This window comes from Gorilla gorilla, chromosome 20, assembly GCF_029281585.2.
Source record: "Gorilla gorilla gorilla isolate KB3781 chromosome 20, NHGRI_mGorGor1-v2.1_pri, whole genome shotgun sequence".
NCBI lineage: Eukaryota > Metazoa > Chordata > Mammalia > Primates > Hominidae > Gorilla > Gorilla gorilla.
Window position 1 is genome coordinate 6,374,752 of NC_073244.2, and position 20,233 is coordinate 6,394,984.

At 60.5% G+C, this 20,233-nt stretch overlaps 1 protein-coding gene across 1 annotated transcript in view; it reads left to right on the forward strand.

Annotated features, from left to right (window-relative positions):
• Positions 1-20,227, forward strand: part of HCN2 (hyperpolarization activated cyclic nucleotide gated potassium and sodium channel 2) — a 28,576-nt gene extending 8,349 nt beyond the window's left edge. The window contains exons 2-8 of the mRNA XM_055370989.2: positions 6,111-6,534; positions 7,400-7,561; positions 10,348-10,566; positions 13,457-13,603; positions 16,446-16,686; positions 16,904-17,068; positions 18,870-20,227. Of these exons, the coding sequence (XP_055226964.1) occupies positions 6,111-6,534; positions 7,400-7,561; positions 10,348-10,566; positions 13,457-13,603; positions 16,446-16,686; positions 16,904-17,068; positions 18,870-19,546 (2,035 nt within the window). The 3' untranslated portion in view covers positions 19,547-20,227. The remainder of the gene's footprint in view (positions 1-6,110; positions 6,535-7,399; positions 7,562-10,347; positions 10,567-13,456; positions 13,604-16,445; positions 16,687-16,903; positions 17,069-18,869) is intronic.
• The last annotated feature ends 6 nt before the right edge of the window (positions 20,228-20,233 follow it).

A 20,233-nucleotide genomic window follows, 5' to 3' on the forward strand; every position in this document is an offset into this window, starting at 1 on the left:
TCATTTGATTTCACCCTTCAAGCTTGTGAGGGGACCCCTCCCCACCCCGAGATCAAGTCAGCCTTTTTTTTTTTTTTTTTTTTTTTCAAGACAGAGTCTCACTCTGTCACCCAGGCCGGAGTGCAGTGGTGCAGTTTTGGCTCACTGCAGCCTCAACTTCATGGGCTCAAGTGATCCTCCTACCTCAGCCTCCCAAGTAGCTGGGTCCACAGGTGCGCACCACCACGCTGGCTAATTTTTGTATTTTTTGTAGAGACGGGATCTCGCTATCTTGCCCAGGCTGGTCCTGAACTCCTGAGCTTCTGTGATCCTTTAGTCTCGGCCTCCCAAGGTGCTGGCATTAGAAGCATGAGCCCCTGCACCCACCCTTCCCTTCTTTTTTGAGACGGAGTCTCGCTCTGTCGCCCAGGCTGGAGTGCAGTGGCGCCATCTCGGCTCACTGCAAGCTCCACCTCCTGGGTTCACGCCGTTCTCCTGCCTCAGCCTCCCGGGTAGCTAGGACTACAGGCGCCCGCCACCTCACACAAAAAAATAATAAATTTTTGTATTTTTAGTAGAGACGGGGTTTCACCGTGTTAGCCAGGATGGTCTTGATCTCTTGACCTTGTAATCTGCCTGCCTCAGCCTCCTTAAGCACTGGGATTACAGGCGTGAGCCACCGTGCCGGCCTGAGTCAGCCCTTCTCCAGGTTTTATCCCCAGCCTGGGTGGTTCCTGGGGGGTGTCCCAAAGGCTCAGCCCCTCCCCATCCCGAGGCGGTGGATGCTTGGAAGAAGAGACTGAGGTTCTCAGGGGTTGCAGGAACTTGTCCAAGGACACCGTGCCAGCAGGCGGGTGCCAGCCCAGGTCTGCTGATGCCACCACGATGTGAGTCGCTGGGTCCCTTCCAGCGTTTGGCTCTTGCAGACCGAGCTGCTGTGAACATTTTGGTACAAATGGCTTTTTAATTTTTTTCTCTTCCTTTTGGACCGTTTCCTCGGGATCATTTCCCCGAAGTGGAGCGTCTGGGTCACCCCGCAGGCGTGGTGTTAACAGCTTTTCCCTCGAGGAGCCGTCCAGAAGCAAGGAGCCGACTTTCGGCGGCTCCTGAAACAAAGCTCCCGGCGGCCTCGCCAGTGATGAGCTCCCAGGTTTTTCTTTATTGGTGTTAACTTCGGGGAGCCCCTCCAGCCCCTCAGCATCTCCTCCGAAAGGATGTGGGGACCCCGGCCGTGATAAGGAGGGGCTGGGCCTGGGGTGGGGATAAGGCCTCAAGAATTGGCCGGGCGCGGTGGCTCACGTCTGTAATCCCAGCACTTTGGGAGGCCGAGGCGGGCGGATCACGAGGTCAGGAGTTCGAGACCATCCTGGCTAACACGGTGAAACCCCGTCTCTACTAAAAATAAAAAAAATAAAAAATAAGAAAATTAGCCGGGCGTGGTGGTGGGCGCCTGTAGTCCCAGCTACTCGGGAGGCTGAGGCAAGAGAATGGTGTGAACCCGGGAGGCGGAGCTTGCAGTGAGCCGAGATCGTGCCACCACACTCCAGCCTGGACGACAGAGTGAGACTCCGTCTCAAAAAAGAAAACCTCAAGAACTAAGAAGGCTGAGTTGATACAGGGATGGGAAGGGGTCCCGTGTGTGTGTGTGTGTGTGTGTGTGTGTGTGTGTGTGTGTGTGTGTGTGTGTGTGTGTGTGTGTGTGTGTGTGTGGTGACAGAGGGTCTTATGTTGCCCAGGCTGGTCTCGAACTCCTGGGCTCAAGCGATCCTCCTACCTCAGCCTCCCAAAATGTTGGAATTACAGGCATGAGCCAGTGTGTTTGGCCTAGCCCCCAGCCCCCAGTGTTAATGGCAAAATCCAATGAAACTTTGTGCTGGAAATTCAAGACCCTTCCTTGTCTGAGTCAGGCACACGTAGGGCATGTGGGCTCAGACCCCAGTCTGGAACCTCCCCTTCAGCAAGAGCCCTTGGCCCCAGAGCCCAGAGGTTTTTGTTTTGTTGTGTTTTGTTCTTTGAGACAGAGTCTCGCTCTGTTGCCCTGGCTGGAATGCAGTGGCGCGATCTCGGCTCACTGCAACCTCCACCTCCCGGGTTCAAGCAATTCACCTGCTTCAGCCTCCCGAGTAGCTGGTACTACAGGCGCCCACCACCACGCCCGGCTAATTTTTGTATTATTATTTTTTGAGATGGAGTCTCACTCTGTTGCCAGGCTGGAGTGCAGTGGCGCGATCTCAGCTCACTGCAACCTCCGCCTCCCTGGTTCAAGCGATTCTCCTGCCTCAGCCTCCCGAGTAGCTGGGATTACAGGCACGTGCCATCATGCCCAGCTAATTTTTTTTTTTTTTTGTATTTTTTGTAGAGCTGGGGTTTCACTCTGTTGGCCAGGCTGGTCCTGATCTGACCTCGTGATGCGACCACCTTTGCCTCCCAGAGTGCTGGGATTACAGGCGTGAGCCACCACACCCGGCCTAATTTCTGTATTTTTAGTAGAGACGGGGTTTCACCATATTGGCCAGGCTGGTCTCAAACCCCTGACCTCAAGTGATCCGCCCGCCTCGGCCTCCCAAAGTGCTGGGAACACAGGCGTCAGCCACCGCACCCAGCAGGCTTTTTTCTTTTATCAGTTTTCCACTTAGCCATTGTAAAACCTATCAATCCGTGTCATTAAGCCCGTTCATGCTGTTGTACAACCGTCACCACTATCCATAGTTCATACCTTTCTCATTCCCCCGGACAGAAACCGCACCCCACATGGGCCACTTCTCACCCCTCCAACCCCCGGCCCCCGGCACCCATGCATCCCCTTCCTGTCTCTGGATTGGCCTGTCCTGGACATTTCGTAGAAATGGGCTCACACGGCCGGGCGCAGTGGCTCACACCTGTAATCCCCGCACTTTGCGAGGCCTAGGCAGAAGGATCACGAGGTCAGAGTTTCAAGACCAGCCTGACCAACATGGTGAAACCCTGTCTCTACTAAAAATACAAAAGTTAGCCAGGAGTGGTGGCTCATGCCTGTAATCCCAGCTACTCAGGAGGCTGAGGCAGGAGAATCGCTTGAACTTGGGAGGCGGAGGTTGCAGTGAGCCGAGATGGTGCCACTGCACTCCAGGCTGGGCGACAGGGTGAGACTCCGTCTCGGAAAAAAAAAGAAATGGCTTCTCTCACTGAGCGTGACGTCCTCAAGGGGCATCTGCGCTGTGGCCTGGGTCAGAGCCTCACTCCTTTTCGTGGCTGAGTCGTGTTCCATGGTGGACGGGTCACGCTGCGTTTGTCCCTCTCTCTGGTGATGGGCACCTGGGCTGCCTCTGCCTTTTTGCTGCTGTGGATCGAGCTGGTGTGAACACAGCGGGGTGGGCGTTGTCCGCAATCGAGCTGGTGTGAACACAGCGGAGTGGTCGTCGTCCGCAATCGAGCTGGTGTGAACGCGGCAGGGTGGTCTTCCGTCCTTGTTTTCATTTCTTTGGGTATAATCTCGGGGCAGGGAGAGGCTGGTAATTTTATGTCTTTTTAAAGAGCCACCCGTGTTTGCTCCGAGTCGTTTTGATTTTCATTTTCTCGATAGCGAAAGGGTCGGGCATCTGTCCAGTAGCCATTTGCTGACTCTCTATGACCTCCTGTGTGGACGTGGCACTCCCAGCACCGTGCCTGGCCCACCATATGCAGGCCCTGAACCAACAGGACCTTTTCTGCCAGAGCTTCCCAGGGAGAGTTTTGGGGTCCACCTTGGGGACTTGGACTCTGGCCGGGTGTATCTGGGAGTGGAAACGCCCTCTGGTCTCTTGTCCACGGGTATTTATCATACGGAACGTCCGAATGGTGCCAAGTCCGGCTTGGCTGTTCCTCCTACCCTCTTGGCCTCCCCTGTGGCGCCAGCCCCGTCTCTGCTTGGCTTACCTCCCTCCTGTGTGGACGCCCCACTTCCTCCTCTCTCCTCCTGTGTGGACGCCCCACTTCCTCCTCTCTCCTCCTGTCTGGATGCCCCACTTCCTCCTCTCTCCTTCTGGATAGGGCCCCACTTCCTCCTCTCTCCTCCTGAATGGGGTCCCACTTCCTCCTCTCTCCTCCTGTGTGGATGCCCCATTTCCTCCTCTCTCCTCCTGGATGGGGCCCCCCTTCCTCCTCTCTCCTCCTGAATGGGGTCCCACTTCCTCCTCTCTCCTCCTGCGTGGACGCCCCACTTCCTCCTCTCTCCACCTGCGTGGACGCCCCACTTCCTCCTCTCCTGCATGGATGCCCCACTTCCTCCTCTCCTCCTGCGTGGACGCCCCACTTCCTCCTCTCCTCCTGCGTGGACGCCCCACTTCCTCCTCTCCTCCTGCGTGGATGCCCCACTTCTTCCTCTCTCCTCCTGCGTGGATGCCCCACTTCCTCCTCTCCTCCTGCGTGGACGCCCCACTTCCTCCTCTCTCCTCCTGCGTGGACGCCCCACTTCCTCCTCTCTCCTCCTGCATGGACGCCCCACTTCCTCCTCTCCTGCATGGACGCCCCACTTCCTCCTCTCTCCTCCTGCGTGGATGCCCCACTTCCTCCTCTCTCCTCCTGTGTGGACACCCCACTTCCTCCTCTCCTGCATGGATGCCCCACTTCCTCCTCTTCTGCGTGGACGCCCCACTTCCTCCTCTCTCCTCCTGCGTGGACGCCCCACTTCCTCCTCTCTCCTCCTGCATGGACGCCCCACTTCCTCCTCTCCTGCATGGACGCCCCACTTCCTCCTCTCTCCTCCTGCGTGGATGCCCCACTTCCTCCTCTCTCCTCCTGTGTGGACGCCCCACTTCCTCCTCTCCTGCATGGATGCCCCACTTCCTCCTCTCCTGCGTGGACGCCCCACTTCCTCCTCTCTCCTCCTGCGTGGACGCCCCACTTCCTCCTCTCTCCTCCTGTGTGGATGCCCCACTTCCTCCTCTCTCCTCCTGCGTGGACGCCCCACTTCCTCCTCTCCTGCATGGACGCCCCACTTCCTCCTCTCCTGCGTGGACGCCCCACTTCCTCCTCTCCTCCTGCGTGGACGCCCCACTTCTTCCTCTCTCCTCCTGCGTGGACGCCCCACTTCCTCCTCTCTCCTCCTGCGTGGACGCCCCACTTCCTCCTCTCCTGCGTGGACGCCCCACTTCCTCCTCTCCTGCGTGGATGCCCCACTTCCTCCTCTCCTGTGTGGACGCCCCACTTCCTCCTCTCTCCTCCTGCGTGGACGCCCCACTTCCTCCTCTCTCCTCCTGCGTGGACGCCCCACTTCCTCCTCTCTCCTCCTGCGTGGACGCCCCACTTCCTCCTCTCTCCTCCTGCGTGGACGCCCCACTTCCTCCTCTCTCCTCCTGCGTGGACGCCCCACTTCCTCCTCTCTCCTCCTGCGTGGACGCCCCACTTCCTCTTCTCTCCTCCTGCGTGGATGCCCCACTTCCTCCTCTCTCCTCCTGCGTGGACGCCCCACTTCCTCTGGAAATGCAGCCGGTGCTGCCCTGGTTCAGTCTTCCTGTGGCCCCTGTGGAGGCTCCCGCTTCTCAGTAAGGCATCTGGGGCCCTCACCTCCCGGCGTGAGCTGAGCACGGTTCATTTCCCACACTGGCTTCCCGCCTTCGCTCTCCCTGTGCGCGCCGCCCTGCCTCGCCCTGCTGCCTCCCAGTGCCCCTCTGCACCCCGGCTCCTCTCTGCTCCTCCGCTGTCCTGTCCTGTCTATTTTTTTAACGCCGACCTTGTGCCAGGCACATTGTCCCTCTCTGGTCATGTGAAGCACTTAATCTATTTTGAGCCACCTCTTGGGCCTTGTGAGGTTTCCTGCATCTTCAAGGACACGGGGTCAAAGCTGGGCCTGAGGAAGGGACCTGGGCTAGGGCAGCACAGTGGGCGTTGGGCTCCCTCGGGGCTGGGTGGCCTTCCTGGGGTGGGAGCCTGGTCCCGAGGGAGGAGTGCCCAGGGCTTGTCCTGCAGGCGCCTGGGGGGAAGGCACCAGCCTGAGGTGTGGGCACCCTCGCCCCCCAGGGAGGAATGCCCGGGGCTGGTCCCATAGGTGCCTGGGGGAAGGCACCAGCCTGAGGTGTGGGTGCCCCTCGCCCCCCAAGGAAGAGTGCCCGGGGCTGGTCCCGCAGGTGCCCGGGGAAGGCACCAGCCTGAGGTGTGGGCACCCTCGCCCCCAGGTTCTACTGGGACTTCACCATGCTGCTGTTCATGGTGGGAAACCTCATCATCATCCCAGTGGGCATCACCTTCTTCAAGGACGAGACCACCGCCCCGTGGATCGTGTTCAACGTGGTCTCGGACACCTTCTTCCTCATGGACCTGGTGTTGAACTTCCGCACCGGCATTGTGATCGAGGACAACACGGAGATCATCCTGGACCCTGAGAAGATCAAGAAGAAGTACCTGCGCACGTGGTTCGTGGTGGACTTCGTGTCCTCCATCCCCGTGGACTACATCTTCCTTATCGTGGAGAAGGGCATTGACTCCGAGGTCTACAAGACGGCACGCGCCCTGCGCATCGTGCGCTTCACCAAGATCCTCAGCCTCCTGCGGCTGCTGCGCCTCTCGCGCCTGATCCGCTACATCCATCAGTGGGAGGAGGTGAGGTGGGGAGGGGGCGGGGCCAAGACAGCAAGGGCGGGGCTATGAAGGTGCTGGGGCGGGGTCAAGGGAGCAGGGGTGGGGCTACAATGGTGCATGGGTGGGGCCAAGGCAGCAGGGGTGGGGCTATGAGAGATCTGGGTGGGGTCAAGGCAGCAGGGGTGGGGCTATGAGAGATCTGGGTGGGGTCAAGGCCCCAGGGGTGATGCTATGAGGGTGCAGGGGCAGGGCTGTGAGGGTGCTGGGGTGGAGCTACAATGGTGCAGTGGTAGAGCCAAGACAGCAGGGGTGGGGCTATCAGTTTGCTGAGCAGGGTCGAGGCAGCAGGGGCAGGGCTATGATGCTAGGGTGGAGTCAAGCAGCAGGGGTGGGGCCATGATATCTGGGTGGGGTCAAGGAGCAGGGGCAGGGCTGTGAGGGTGCTGGGCGGGGTCAAGGCAGCAGGGGCGGGGCTATGAGGGTTTTGCTGGGGCAGGGCCAGACATCAGGGGTGGGGATATGAGGGTTGTGCTGGGCGGGATCAAGCAGCAAGGGCGGGACAGTGATGGTTGTGCTGGGGCGGTGTCAGACATCAGGGGTGGGGAGCTGTGGATTTGGGGGGTATCCTAGGGCGGGGGCTGTGGATTTGGGGGGGTCCTGCAGTGACGGCTGTAGATGTGGGCGGAGGTCCTGGGGTGGGGGCTGTGGGTTTGGAGGGCAGGGGTCCCGGGGCAGGGCTGCAGGGTGGGGCGGGGGTCCTGTGTGGGGCCTTGGATTTGGGGGAGGGGGCCAGGAGCTCCCACAGTGGGGGCGCACGGGGCTGGGGCTCTGAAGGTGGGGGCCGGGGGGGCAGCGGGTAGGGTGGGCTGACGGCGCCTTCCTGCAGATCTTCCACATGACCTATGACCTGGCCAGCGCCGTGATGCGGATCTGCAATCTCATCAGTATGATGCTGCTGCTCTGCCACTGGGACGGCTGCCTGCAGTTCCTGGTGCCCATGCTGCAGGACTTCCCGCGCAACTGCTGGGTGTCCATCAATGGCATGGTGGTGAGCGCCGCGGGCCCTGAGGGAGGGGGTCGCAGGCCCCTGACAGAGGGGGAGACCCAGGCTCCCGTACAGAGGGGGGACCCAGGCCCCCTTCTCCCGCTTACAGAGCGTTGAACCCAAGCCTTTCAGAGGTGGGGACCCAGGCGCCCCCTTAGGGAGGGGAGAACTCAGGCCCTTACAGAGGTGGGGACCCAGGCCCCTTTATCCCCCTTACAGAGAGGAGGACCCAGGCCGCCTTACAGAGGGAGAGACACAGGCCCTTCAGGGGCGGGGACAAGACCCCCTTACACAGGGGAGGACTCAGGCCTCTTTACAGAGGGGGACCCAGGACTGCAGCCCCGGCACTGGCCCCTTAATGTCCCTGGGAGGCTGAAACAGCCACTTGGAACCTTTCAGGCCTGGGGTCGTCCATGGAGAGAAGCCGAGTGTGGTTATGATGAGTCCCGTCACCCAGACATCTGCTTAGCGCTTTTTCCAATGGATTTCCCTTTTAATTAACCTACATTTATTATTATTGTTATATTTACTTATTTTTTTTTGAGACTGAGTTTCACTCTGTCACCCAGGCTGGAGTGCAGTGGCACGATCTCGGCTTACCGCAAACCCCACCTCCCAGGGTTCAAGGGATTCTCTCGCCTCAGTCTCCCGAGTAGCTGGGATTACAGGCGCCCACCACCACACCTGGATAATTTTCGTACTTTTAGTAGAGACGGGGTCTCGCCATGTTGGTCAGGCTGGTCTCGAACTCCTGACCTCAGGTGATCCGCCTGCCTCGGCCTCCCAAAGTACTGGGATTATAGGGGTGAGCCACTGCGCCCAGCCTAATTACATATATTTATTCAAAAGAACAATTGAAGAGCTGGGCATGGTGGTGCTCACTTGTGGTCTCAGCTACTCAGGAGGCTGAGGGGGTTGGATCCCTTGTTTTTTTGTTTTGTTTTTTTGAGACGGAGTCTCGCTCTGTCACCCAGGCTGGAGTGCAGTGGCGCGATCTCGGCTCACTGCAACCTCCGCCTCCAGGGTTCTCGCCATTCTCCTGCCTCAGCCTCCCGAGTACCTGGGACTACAGGCGCCTGTCACCATGCCCGGCTAATTTTTTGTATTTTTAGTAGAGATGGGGTTTCACCGTGTTAGCCAGGATGGTCTCGATCTCCTGACCTCGTGATCCGCCTGCCTCGGCCTCCCAAAGTGTTGGGATTACAGGCGTGAGCCACCGCGCCCGGCCTGGTTGGATCCCTTGAGCCCAGAAGTTGAGGCTGCAGTGAGCCATGATTGCACCACTGCACTCCAGCCTGGGCCACAGAGCAAGACCTGATCTCTAACAGCTAAAGAAAAATTTACATCATGGCCCTGAAATGGGAAAGTGGTATCACCATGGCAAAGAAATAATAAATGGGCCAGGCATGGCTGCTCATGCCTGTAATCCCAGCACTTTGGGAGGCTGAGGCAGGTGGATCACCTGAGGTCAGGAGTTTGAGACCAGCCTGACCAACATGCTGAAACCCCGTCTCTACTAAAAATAAAAAATTAGCCAGGCGTGGTGGCGCGCACCTGTAATTCCAGCTACTGTAGAGGCTGAGGCAGGAGAATTGCTTGAACCCGGGAGCAGAGGTTGCAGTGAGCTGAGATCACACCACTGCACTCCAGCCTGGGCAACAGAGCCAGACTTTGTCTCAAAAAAATAAATAAAAATCAGTAAAAGCAAAAGGAATAGGCCGGGCGCGGTGGCTCACGCCTGTAATCCCAGCACTTTGGGAAGCCGAGGCGGGCTGATCACCTGAGGTCAGGAGTTTGAGACCAGCCTGACCAACATGGAGAAACCCCGTCTCTACTAAAAATACAAAACTAGCTTGGCGTGGTGGCACATGCCTGTAATCTCAGCTACTCGAGAGGCCAAGGCAGGAGAATCGCTTGAACCCGGGAGCAGAGGTTGCCGTGAGCCGAGATCGTGCCACTGCACTCCAGCCTGGGCGACAAGAGCTAAACTCCGTCAAAAAAGAAGGAATAATAAATGAAGTTAGGTCCCAGATACCCCTTGCTTCCTAGCTGAGATGTGCTGACTGTTAAGAAGGGTTAGTTATGGGAGCCCTCGGCCGCTACAGTCAGGTTAGTGGCCAGTGAGCCTTTGTCCCTGCCTGGGGAGTGCTGTGCCCCAGCGTCCAGCCGCATATGGGACTTCGGATGTGTTTGGTTTGGACACAGAGCAGGTGGGCATTGATGGGGTCAGGAGCTACAGAGGGAAGACCCGCCAGTGCCCCTCCCCAGAGCCTGACACAGCTGCCCAGGCTGAGGCAGCCCATTGTCCGGCTGCCACCCGCACATGTGGTCCCATTTCCTGAGCAGAGCCCCGCGGCCCCCCTTTCCCGGCCGGGTCAGCTGAGGACTTGGTGCGGCAGGACCTCCTGGGCCGGCCTGGTGTCTCTGCCCGCCCTGCCCCTCTGCTCTGGCCCAGGTACTCCCTGGAACTTTTGCCCCCTCTTGACCTCACAGATGCTCTGATCTCAGAGGCTGCAAAAGGCGGGATTCAGACTCTCGCCCTTGGGGTCTCAGTTTCCGCAGGAGTGAAGCGGGCAGGTAGAATCAGCCCTGGCCCTCCTGCCGACTCACTGTGACAAGTGTGCAAACCATGTCATCTACCTGGGTCTCCGTTTCTCTTGGTTACCTCTGAACATGGGGAGCTCACCACCTCCAGTGCTTGGGGGAGGGTGGGCGCTGGGCCCTTGAGGACGGAGGGCTCCCGGGGCGTGAGCACCTGCCCACCACCGCCCCTCCTGCTGGCCTTGCAGAACCACTCATGGAGCGAACTGTACTCCTTCGCACTCTTCAAGGCCATGAGCCACATGCTGTGCATCGGGTACGGCCGGCAGGCGCCCGAGAGCATGACGGACATCTGGCTGACCATGCTCAGCATGATTGTGGGTGCCACCTGCTACGCCATGTTCATCGGCCACGCCACTGCCCTCATCCAGTCGCTGGACTCCTCGCGGCGCCAGTACCAGGAGAAGGTCTGAGGGAGGCGGGCCCCGGCCTGGGTTCTGATGGGGGAGGCGGGCCTGGATCTGGGGTCTGAGAGAGAGAGTCAGGCCAGGCCCTGGGGTCTGATGGAGGGTGGCAGGCCTGGTCATGGGGTCTGAGGCGGGAGGGAGGCCTTGCCCTGGGGTCTGAGGGCGGAGGTAGTCCTTGTCCCGGGGTCTGAGGGGAGGGGCGGGCCCGGCCCCGGGGTCTGAGGGGAGAGGCAGACTCAGCCCTCCACTCAGCTCCAAGTGGCGCGCTCAGGGCAGAGACAGCGTGATGGGGAGCAGGAGACCCTGGGGGTCTGTGGCTGTGATTACGAGGAGGAACGGCTGGTGGTGAGAGGTTCTGACCCTGTGGCAGGGAGGGAGGTCCGGAGCCTGGAGATGGACGTGGGGCGAGGGCTGGGGAGGGGATGCAGGCTGGGCAGGAAGGGGCTGAGTTGGGATCAGGGCAGGACAGGGTCAGTCTTTGGACATCAGGAAGCCCCCGGGCTGAAGGGGCATTGCCAGGAGGCTGGGCCCACCTGGGGGTCTCTAGGTCGGCTCAGGATGGGGCTGGGTTGGGGAAGGGCCTGGCGGGGTCTGAGAGGCCTGGGGTTGCTTCAGGACACGCCGGTGGCCGGCAGTCAGGGCCAGGCTTCAGGGAGAGCAAGGCTGCCCCACTGCTCAGACGCGGCCTCTGGCCTGCAGCGTCCACTGGTCTAATCCTAGGCTTGGCAGTGGAGGGGACACGGGAGAGCTGGGAGGGGTGGAGGGAGATTAGGATTGGCCCCGTGGGCAGCCCCTGGGGTTGGGCCTCATGCGCCACTCTGTGCCTCAGTATCCCCGTGAGGCGGCTGGCTGGTCCTGGCTGGGAGCCAAGTGCCCCGCTCTCCCACACCCCGAGCAGTGGCTGGCTGGGTTAGCTGGGCCCCGTGCCAGGCGCCCTGCTGTCCGGAAGCCACGGGCCTCACACCCAAACATAAGCTGGTGCCACCACCCGCCCGCCGTCACGGGTTCCGCTGAGCTCAGGGCAGCTGCGGCCGGGCGGGGCTGGGGCGGAAGTGAGGCTGGAGCTGCCGGGGGGCACCGTCCTGGGGACGGCAGGGCCTGGCACTCCCGCCCGGCACCCACGCTCCCTTCCCTGCTCAGGAGGGGCTGACCCGGTGGTTTCTGGAACGATCATCAGGGAGGGGCCAGAGCCCCTGCAGGGTTGGAGGCCCTGGGAAGGAGGTCCTGTGTGTCAGGGTACCTGGGCCCTCTCCTCGTAGAGTCAGGTGCCCACCCATTCCTCAGGGATGGGGTTGCTAGATAAGGTTCAGGGCACCCGGCCTGGTGCAGTGGCTCCTGCCTGTAATCCCGGCACTCTGGGAGGCCGAGACAGGCCGATCGCCTGAGGTCAGGAGTTTAAGACCAGCCTGGGCAACACGGCGAGACCTCATCGCTACAAAAAATAAAAAAATTAGCAGGGCAGGGTGGTGCACACCTGTAATCTCCACTACTCAGGAGGCTGAGGTGGGAGGATCGCTTGAGGCCAGAGGCTGAAAAAAAAAATTTAGGGTACATAGTTACATCTGAATTTCAGAGAAACACCAAATAAATTTTCTTAGTATATTTAAAATATTACAAGGATATACTTGCACTAAACATTGTTCTTATTTTTCTGCAATTCAACTTTTTAATTTATTTGTTTTGTTTGTTTGTTTTTGAGATGGAGTTTCCCTCTGTTGCCCAGGCTGGAGTGCAGTGGCACAATCTTGGCTCACTGCAGCCTCTGCCTCCTGGGTTCAAGTGATTCTCCTGCCTCAGCCTCCCGAGTAGCTGGGATTACAGGCGCACGCCACCACACCCAGCTAATTTTTGTATTTTTAGTAGAGATGGGGTTTTACCATATTGGCCAGGCTGGTCTTGAACTCCTGACCTCAAGTGATCCGCCCACCTCCTCCTCCCAAAGTGCTGGGATTACAGGCGTGAGCCACCACACCCGGCCTGCAATTCAACTTGAAATGGAGTTGAACTTTATCCGCCAACCCTGCCCCTGTTAATTAATTTAATATTATTTTAGAATTATTTAGGATATCAATATCAATTATTCAGAATGTTAAGAATTAATTGACTTGGCTAGGCGAGGTGGCTCACACCTGTAATCCCAGCACTTTGGGAGGCCGAGGTGGGAGGATCCCTTGAGCCCAGGAGTTCAAGACCAGCCTGTGCAATATGGCGAGACCTCATCTCCACAAAAAATAAAAGAATCAGCCAGGCGTGGTGGCGCACACCTGCAGCCCCTGCTACTCAGGAGGCTGAGGTGGGAGGATTGCTTGAGCCCAGAGGTGGAGGCTGCAGTGAGCTGTGACTGCACCACTGCACTCCAGCCTGGGCCACAGAGCGAGACAATGTCTCAGAAAAAAAAAATTGAGTTTATCATTGAAACGAATTCAACTCTGATTTAAATAGAAGCATGTTTATTTGCTCTTGTTGAATCTGGCAGCCCCTGTGTGTGGCGGAGGCCTGTCTCCCCGCTGTGGGCGGGGGCTGTGTCTGACCCAGCCCTGACCCCCCACAGTACAAGCAGGTGTGAAGGCCTGTCTCCCCGCCACAGGCTGGGGGGCTGTCTGACCCACAAGCAGGTGCCCGTGTGCCCGCTGCAGGCCGGGGGCGGTGTCTGACCAGCCTTGCCTCCTCCCCACAGTACAAGCAGGTGCCCGTGTGCCCGCTGCAGGCCGGGGGCGGTGTCTGACCCAGCCTCGCCTCCTCCCCACAGTACAAGCAGGTGCCCCTGTGCCCGCTGCAGGTCGGGGATGGTGTCTGACCCAGCCTCGCCTCCCTACAGTACAAGCAGGTGCCCGTGTGCCCGCTGCAGGCCGGGGGCGGTGTCTGACCCAGCCTCGCCTCCTCCCCACAGTACAAGCAGGTGGAGCAGTACATGTCCTTCCACAAGCTGCCAGCTGACTTCCGCCAGAAGATCCACGACTACTATGAGCACCGTTACCAGGGCAAGATGTTCGACGAGGACAGCATCCTGGGCGAGCTCAACGGGCCCCTGCGGGAGGTGAGGCGGGCGCCGGGCGGGCGGGAGGCAGCCTCGGGCACAGGGCCCGCCTCCCTCTCCTGGAGCCCAGGAGCCGGTCCCTGAGGGAGGCGAGGTGCCTTGGCTGCAGCAGGAGGGACTCGAGGTAGACCTGCGTACACACCCTCCCCTCCCCGCCCCGTGAGCCTCTGCACCCCCAGGACCCCCGCCACCCCCGCCTTGCTTCCCGCTGCCCCCTTAGCAGAACTGCCTGGGTCTGTACCCGACAGGGCGGGGCAGAAGCAGGGCAGGGGGGTGGGGAGGGAGGAGCCGCAGAGGCCCCGCTGAGCATCAGGCCCTGGGGGCACTGAGGCTGATTGGAACGGGTTTAACTCCCAGCTCTGTTCCGGTAGCCTGAGTGACCCTGGGCAAGTTTCCCGGGGCTGCGGGAACAAATACCCACAGGCTGAGTGGCTTGAACAGCAGAGATTCGGCCTCCCACCGTCCTGGAGGCCGGAAGCCCAACATCAAGGCGTGGGCCGGGCTGTGCTACCCCCGGAGCCCCTGGGGAGGATCCTTCCTGCCTCTTCCGGCGTCTGGGGCTCCAGGCGCCCTCGGCTTGCAGATTGATCTCCCTGATCTCTGCCTCCATCTGCTCACAGCCTTCTCCCCTGTGTGTGTCTGTCTTTTCTTGTAAATTCATCCGTCACTGGATCAGGGCCCACCCGGTTCCTCGTGGCCTCGCCTTAACTGGGCCATGTCTGCAGAGACCCTATTTCCACATAAGCTCCTATTCACAGGAACCGGGGGTCAGGATGTCAGCCTGTCTTTCTGGGAGATGTAGTTCAACCCACAACACACATCAAACAGTTATTGAGCGCCGACTGCGTGCCCTGCCGTGTGCTTGAAGGTCCCACCCTCAGGAAGCGGGTCCTAGGGATGGCGGCCGTGATCACGCAGGCGGCAGAGAGCAGCTCTGGGAAGCGGGGAGGGACGAGGACGGGGAGGTGACATCAGCAAGGCCGCGTGTGAGCCAGGCAGGGTGTCCCCGGTGTAGCACCTGGCTCGGGCAGAGGCCCCGAGGAGGGGCTGGAGGAGCTGGACGAGGAGGCGGGCAGGACGGGCCTGACACTAGGGACCTCGGGCCCCGGGAATGCTTCTGGGAGGGGGGCGTGTACACCCGTTGCTCCCAGGAGGCACGCACTGCGGTTCGCTTCGCCGAGAATGTTTAATTGCATTTGATGACTACGGTTTTCATTCATTCATTTGTAGAGACATAACACTCAGACCACAAAATGCATAAAATGCGGTGGCTTTTAGTATTAACAGAGTGCTGCACCCGATACCACAGCCTAACTCCAGAACATTCTCATGGGCCCAAAAGGAGACCTGGGCTGTTAGTCACCAGCTCACTCCCCGTCCCCAGCCCCTGGCAACCCACACTATTTAGTCATTATTTAGGTGTTTAGGAGTTGCAAAGTCAAATCTTTAAACCCACATATGGCCAGGCGTGGTGGCTCACACCTGTAATCCTAGCACTTTCAGAGGCCGAGGCGGGCGGATCACCTGAGGTCGGAAGTTCGAGACCAGCCTGGCCAACATGGTGAAGCCCCGTCTCCACTAAAAATACAAAATTAGCCGGGCGTGGTGGTGGGCGCCTGTAATCCCAGCTACTCGGGAGGCTGAGACAGGAGAATCGCTTGAACCTAGGAGGTGGAGGTTGCAGTGAGCCGAGATTGTGCCACTGCACTCCAGCCTGGACAACAGAGCGAGACTCCGTCTCAAAAAAAAAAAAAGTACCAAAAAGTGCCCCACGTCATAAGAGCACAGCTCGATAGCTGGTTCCTAAAGTGAACGTGGTGTAACCACCACACAGAACGAAGCTGGAACATTCCTGCCGTCCTTAGAAGCTGCCTTTGCTAAGGGGAATTGCCCTGACTTCCCACACTATTGATTCATCTCCAGGCCCTTGGTTTTCATGTTGATTTTTCAAAAATCACCTGATAGTCTGACCAAATGTAGCTTTCCACTGATGTGTGTGTGTGTGTGTGTGTGTGTGTGTGTGTGTGTGTGATGGAGTCTCGCTCTGTCACTCGGGCTCCAGTGCAGTTGTGTGATCTTGGTTCACTGTAACCTCCTTCTCCCGGGTTCAAGAGACTCGTGCCTCAGCCTCCCGAGTAGCTGGGATTACAGGCACCTGCCACCACACCCAGCTAATTTTTTGTATTTTTAGTAGAGACGGGGTTTCACCATGTTGGCCAGGCTGGTCTCGAACTCCTGACCTCAGGCGATCCACCCACCTTGGCCTCCCAGAGTGCTGGGATTACAGGTGTGAGCCACCACGCCCGGCCTTTTTTTCCCCCCCTATTTTCCTTTTTTTTTTTGTCAGGGTCTTGTTCTGCACTCAGGCTGGAGGGCAGTGGTGTGGGGATCACGGCTCACTGCAGCCTCGACTTCCTGCACCACCACGCCTGGCTGCTTTTTTTTTGTTTTCCGGTAGAGACGGGGGTCTTACTGTGTTGCCCAGGCTGGTCTAGAACTCCTGGGCTCAAGCGATCCTCCTGCCTCGGCCTCCGAAAATGCTGAGATCACAGGCGTGAGCCCCCCGCACCCGGCCTCCTTTCCACTGCTCTTGTTTACAGCTGCCCCTCCTGGTCCGATTGTATTGGCAGATGTCGCCAATACGGTGTCAAACAGCGAAGGGGCGCTGAGCGTTTTTTCTTTCTCCCGTCCTTGGTGGCAGCAGCTCGGTCCGGCTATGGGGCTGAGCCCGTCTCTCAGACAAGGAAACTGGGGTCCGAGAGGTGAGCCGGTCCCAGAGGCAGGGCGAGGGGGAAGCGGGAGTGGGGTCCGCAGCGGACCCAGCCCTGCCTCCCCCCTGCAGGAGATCGTCAACTTCAACTGCCGGAAGCTGGTGGCCTCCATGCCGCTGTTCGCCAATGCCGACCCCAACTTCGTCACGGCCATGCTGACCAAGCTCAAGTTCGAGGTCTTCCAGCCGGGTGACTACATCATCCGCGAAGGCACCATCGGGAAGAAGATGTACTTCATCCAGCACGGCGTGGTCAGCGTGCTCACTAAGGGCAACAAGGAGATGAAGCTGTCCGATGGCTCCTACTTCGGGGGTGAGCTTGAGGGGGGCGCGCCTGGAGGGGGAGGGGGCACGCGACCCCCGCGGTGTGCAGAGCCAGGGGGCTGGGGCCAGGGCTGGCACTGGCACCAGGGAGAGCCTGGGTGGGAAGTGCCCACGCTGGCCAAGGTGCAGAGGCCGGGCCATGTGCCTGGGCGGGGAGGGCCGCGGTGCCCGCCTCGTCCAGCAACCCCCCTGCGCGCCACGTGCAGAGATCTGCCTGCTCACTCGGGGCCGCCGCACGGCGAGCGTGCGGGCCGACACCTACTGCCGCCTCTATTCGCTGAGCGTGGACAACTTCAACGAGGTGCTGGAGGAGTACCCCATGATGCGACGCGCCTTCGAGACGGTGGCCATCGACCGCCTGGACCGCATCGGTGAGTGGGCCGGGTGCGTGGCCGGGGCGGGAGGGGCGTGGCCGGGGTGGGTGCCCTGGCAGGGGAGGGGCGTGGCCAAGGCATCAGGAGAGTGGCTTGGACAGTGGCAGGGGGAGGGGCGTGGCTGTGGCATCAGGGGCACAGTTGGGGCAGAGACGTGGCCAAGGCATCAGGAGTGTGGCTATGGCAGCAGGGGCGTGGCTGGGGCAGGGGCAGCGGCTGGCCACTCCTAGGACCCATTTGGGTCTAGAGGCTGATTTTCTGACCTATTGTCCTACTTTAGCCAGAGGCAGCCTGTTTCCCAAGGGAAAGAATGCACAGGGTGTTTGCGGTTGTGCCGAATGCTCGGTGAGCACCTGCTGTGTGCTGGGGGTGCAGGGGACAGACCCGGGGGCCCACTCAGACTCCCAGGGAGGCTTATGGACTGGTGATGAAATCACACACGACCAGGCTGTGTGCTAGCAGGGGAGGTGGGGCCGGTGGGCTTCCCTGAGTTGGGAATGCAGAGTGGAGACCAGGGTAAGGGATGCCATATGGAAAGGGGGAGGAAGATGTGTTCGTGGAGTGGACACAGCACATCCCAAGGCCCTGAGGTGGAAAGGAGGCCTAGAGTCCAGAGAGCCAGGGAGGCCTGGAGGAGGTTGGGGAAGAAGGGGAGGCCAGACACACAGGGCCCAGTGGGCGGCAGGGAGAGTTTAGACTAAATCAGGAGCATCAGGGAGCCATGGAGGGTTCTAGGTGGGCGGAGGACCTGGTCAGATTGTATCCGCCAAGGCGGGCCGTGTCCAGGAGGGAGATGGTGACCTGGCCTCTCAGGGGGGCAGTCTCTGGGGCAGGGAGGGGCAGAGCCCTGATGACTGGATGTAGGCGCCAGAGAGATGGCGGCTCATGCAGCTGTTCGTGGGAATGGGAATGAAGACCATGGCTGAAACGTAGGACAGGTGCGACGGGGTGGTGTCAGGGAGCTCCCCAGCGTACAGTAGGAAGCTCTCCACAACTTGCTCTATACAGTGAGTATGCAACCCGTTCGTGAGTATCAGGTGCTTAGGTTATAACTTCTGTATACAGCAGGTGCTCAGCACAGGCTGTGTACAGGCAAGTGTTCTCGGTATGCCTGTGGCACACTGGAGGCAGTCATTACATAATCAGCGTATACAGATGGTACACATGCATACTTGGTGTACAGTGATACCTGCTCCATGTACATAGCAGGCATTAAATACCTGTTTGCTGCCAGGCGCAGTGGCTCACGCCTGTAATCCCATCACTTTCGGAGGCCAAGGTGGGTGGATCACGAGGTCAGGAGATTGAGACCATCCTGGCTAACACGGTGAAACCCCGTCTCTACTAAAAAAAAAAAAATACAAAAAATTAGCCGGGTGTGGTGGCGGGCGCCTGTAGTCCCAGCTACTCGGGAGGATGAGGCAGGAGAATGGTGTGAACCCGGGAGGTGGACCTTGCAGTGGGCCAAGATCCCGCCACTGCACTCCAGCCCGGGCGACAGAGCAAGACTCCGTCTCAGAAACAAAGCAAAACAAAACCCCTGCTTTCTGTATGCAGGTGCTTCATGCATGCTGGCTGTGCATAGCGGGTGCTCAGCCTGTATATGGCAGGTACTCAATATCCATACTGTAGGCCAAAGATGCTACATGTGTGCTTACTGTATACAGTAGGTGCTAAATGCATGCTTGCTCTACACTGCAAGCACTCCGTGCGCACCCGCCGTGTAGAGTAGGTGCTCGGTGCCCGCTGTACGCAGCAGGCGCTCCCTGTGCACACGCTAACGCCCCCTCTCCCGCAGGCAAGAAGAATTCCATCCTCCTGCACAAGGTGCAGCATGACCTCAACTCGGGCGTATTCAACAACCAGGAGAACGCCATCATCCAGGAGATCGTCAAGTACGACCGCGAGATGGTGCAGCAGGCCGAGCTGGGTCAGCGCGTGGGCCTCTTCCCGCCGCCGCCGCCGCCGCAGGTCACCTCGGCCATCGCCACGCTGCAGCAGGCCGTGGCCATGAGCTTCTGCCCGCAGGTGGCGCGGCCGCTCGTGGGGCCGCTGGCGCTCGGCTCGCCGCGCCTCGTGCGCCGCCCGCCCCCGGGGCCCGCACCTGCCGCCGCCTCACCCGGGCCCCCGCCCCCCGCCAGCCCCCCGGGCGCGCCCGCCAGCCCCCGGGCACCGCGGACCTCGCCCTACGGCGGCTTGCCCGCCGCCCCCCTTGCTGGGCCTGCCCTGCCCGCGCGCCGCCTGAGCCGCGCGTCGCGCCCACTGTCCGCCTCGCAGCCCTCGCTGCCTCACGGCGCCCCCGGCCCCGCGGCCTCCACACGCCCGGCCAGCAGCTCCACACCGCGTTTGGGGCCCACGCCCGCTGCCCGGGCCGCCGCGCCCAGCCCGGACCGCAGGGACTCGGCCTCACCCGGCGCCGCCGGCGGCCTGGACCCCCAGGACTCCGCGCGCTCGCGCCTCTCGTCCAACTTGTGACCCTCGCCAACCGCCCCGCGGGCCCAGGCGGGCCGGGGGCGGGGCCGTCATCCAGACCAAAGCCATGCCATTGCGCTGCCCCGGCCGCCAGTCCGCCCAGAAGCCATAGACGAGACGTAGGTAGCCGTAGTTGGACGGACGGGCAGGGCCGGCGGGGCAGCCCCCTCCGCGCCCCCGGCCGTCCCCCCTCATCGCCCCGCGCCCACCCCCATCGCCCCTGCCCCCGGCGGCGGCCTCGCGTGCGAGGGGGCTCCCTTCACCTCGGTGCCTCAGTTCCCCCAGCTGTAAGACAGGGACGGGGCGGCCGAGTGGCTGAGAGGAGCCGGCTGTGGAGCCCCGCCCGCCCCCCACCCTCTAGGTGGCCCCCGTCCGAGGAGGATCGTTTTTTAAGTGCAATACTTGGCCCGCCGGCTTCCCGCTGCCCCCATCGCGCTCACGCAATAACCGGCCCGGCCCCCGTCCGCGCGCGTCCCGCGGTGACCTCGGGGAGCAGCACCCCGGCTCCCTCCTGCACTGGCACCGAGGGGCGGGCCTGGCTGCGCAGGGTGCGGGGGGGAGGCTGGGGTCCCGCCGCCGTGATGAATGTACTGACGAGCCGAGGCAGCAGTGTCCCCACCGTGGCCCCCCCACGCCCCATTAACCCCCACACCCCCATTCCGCGCAATAAACAACAGCATTGGCGCCCAG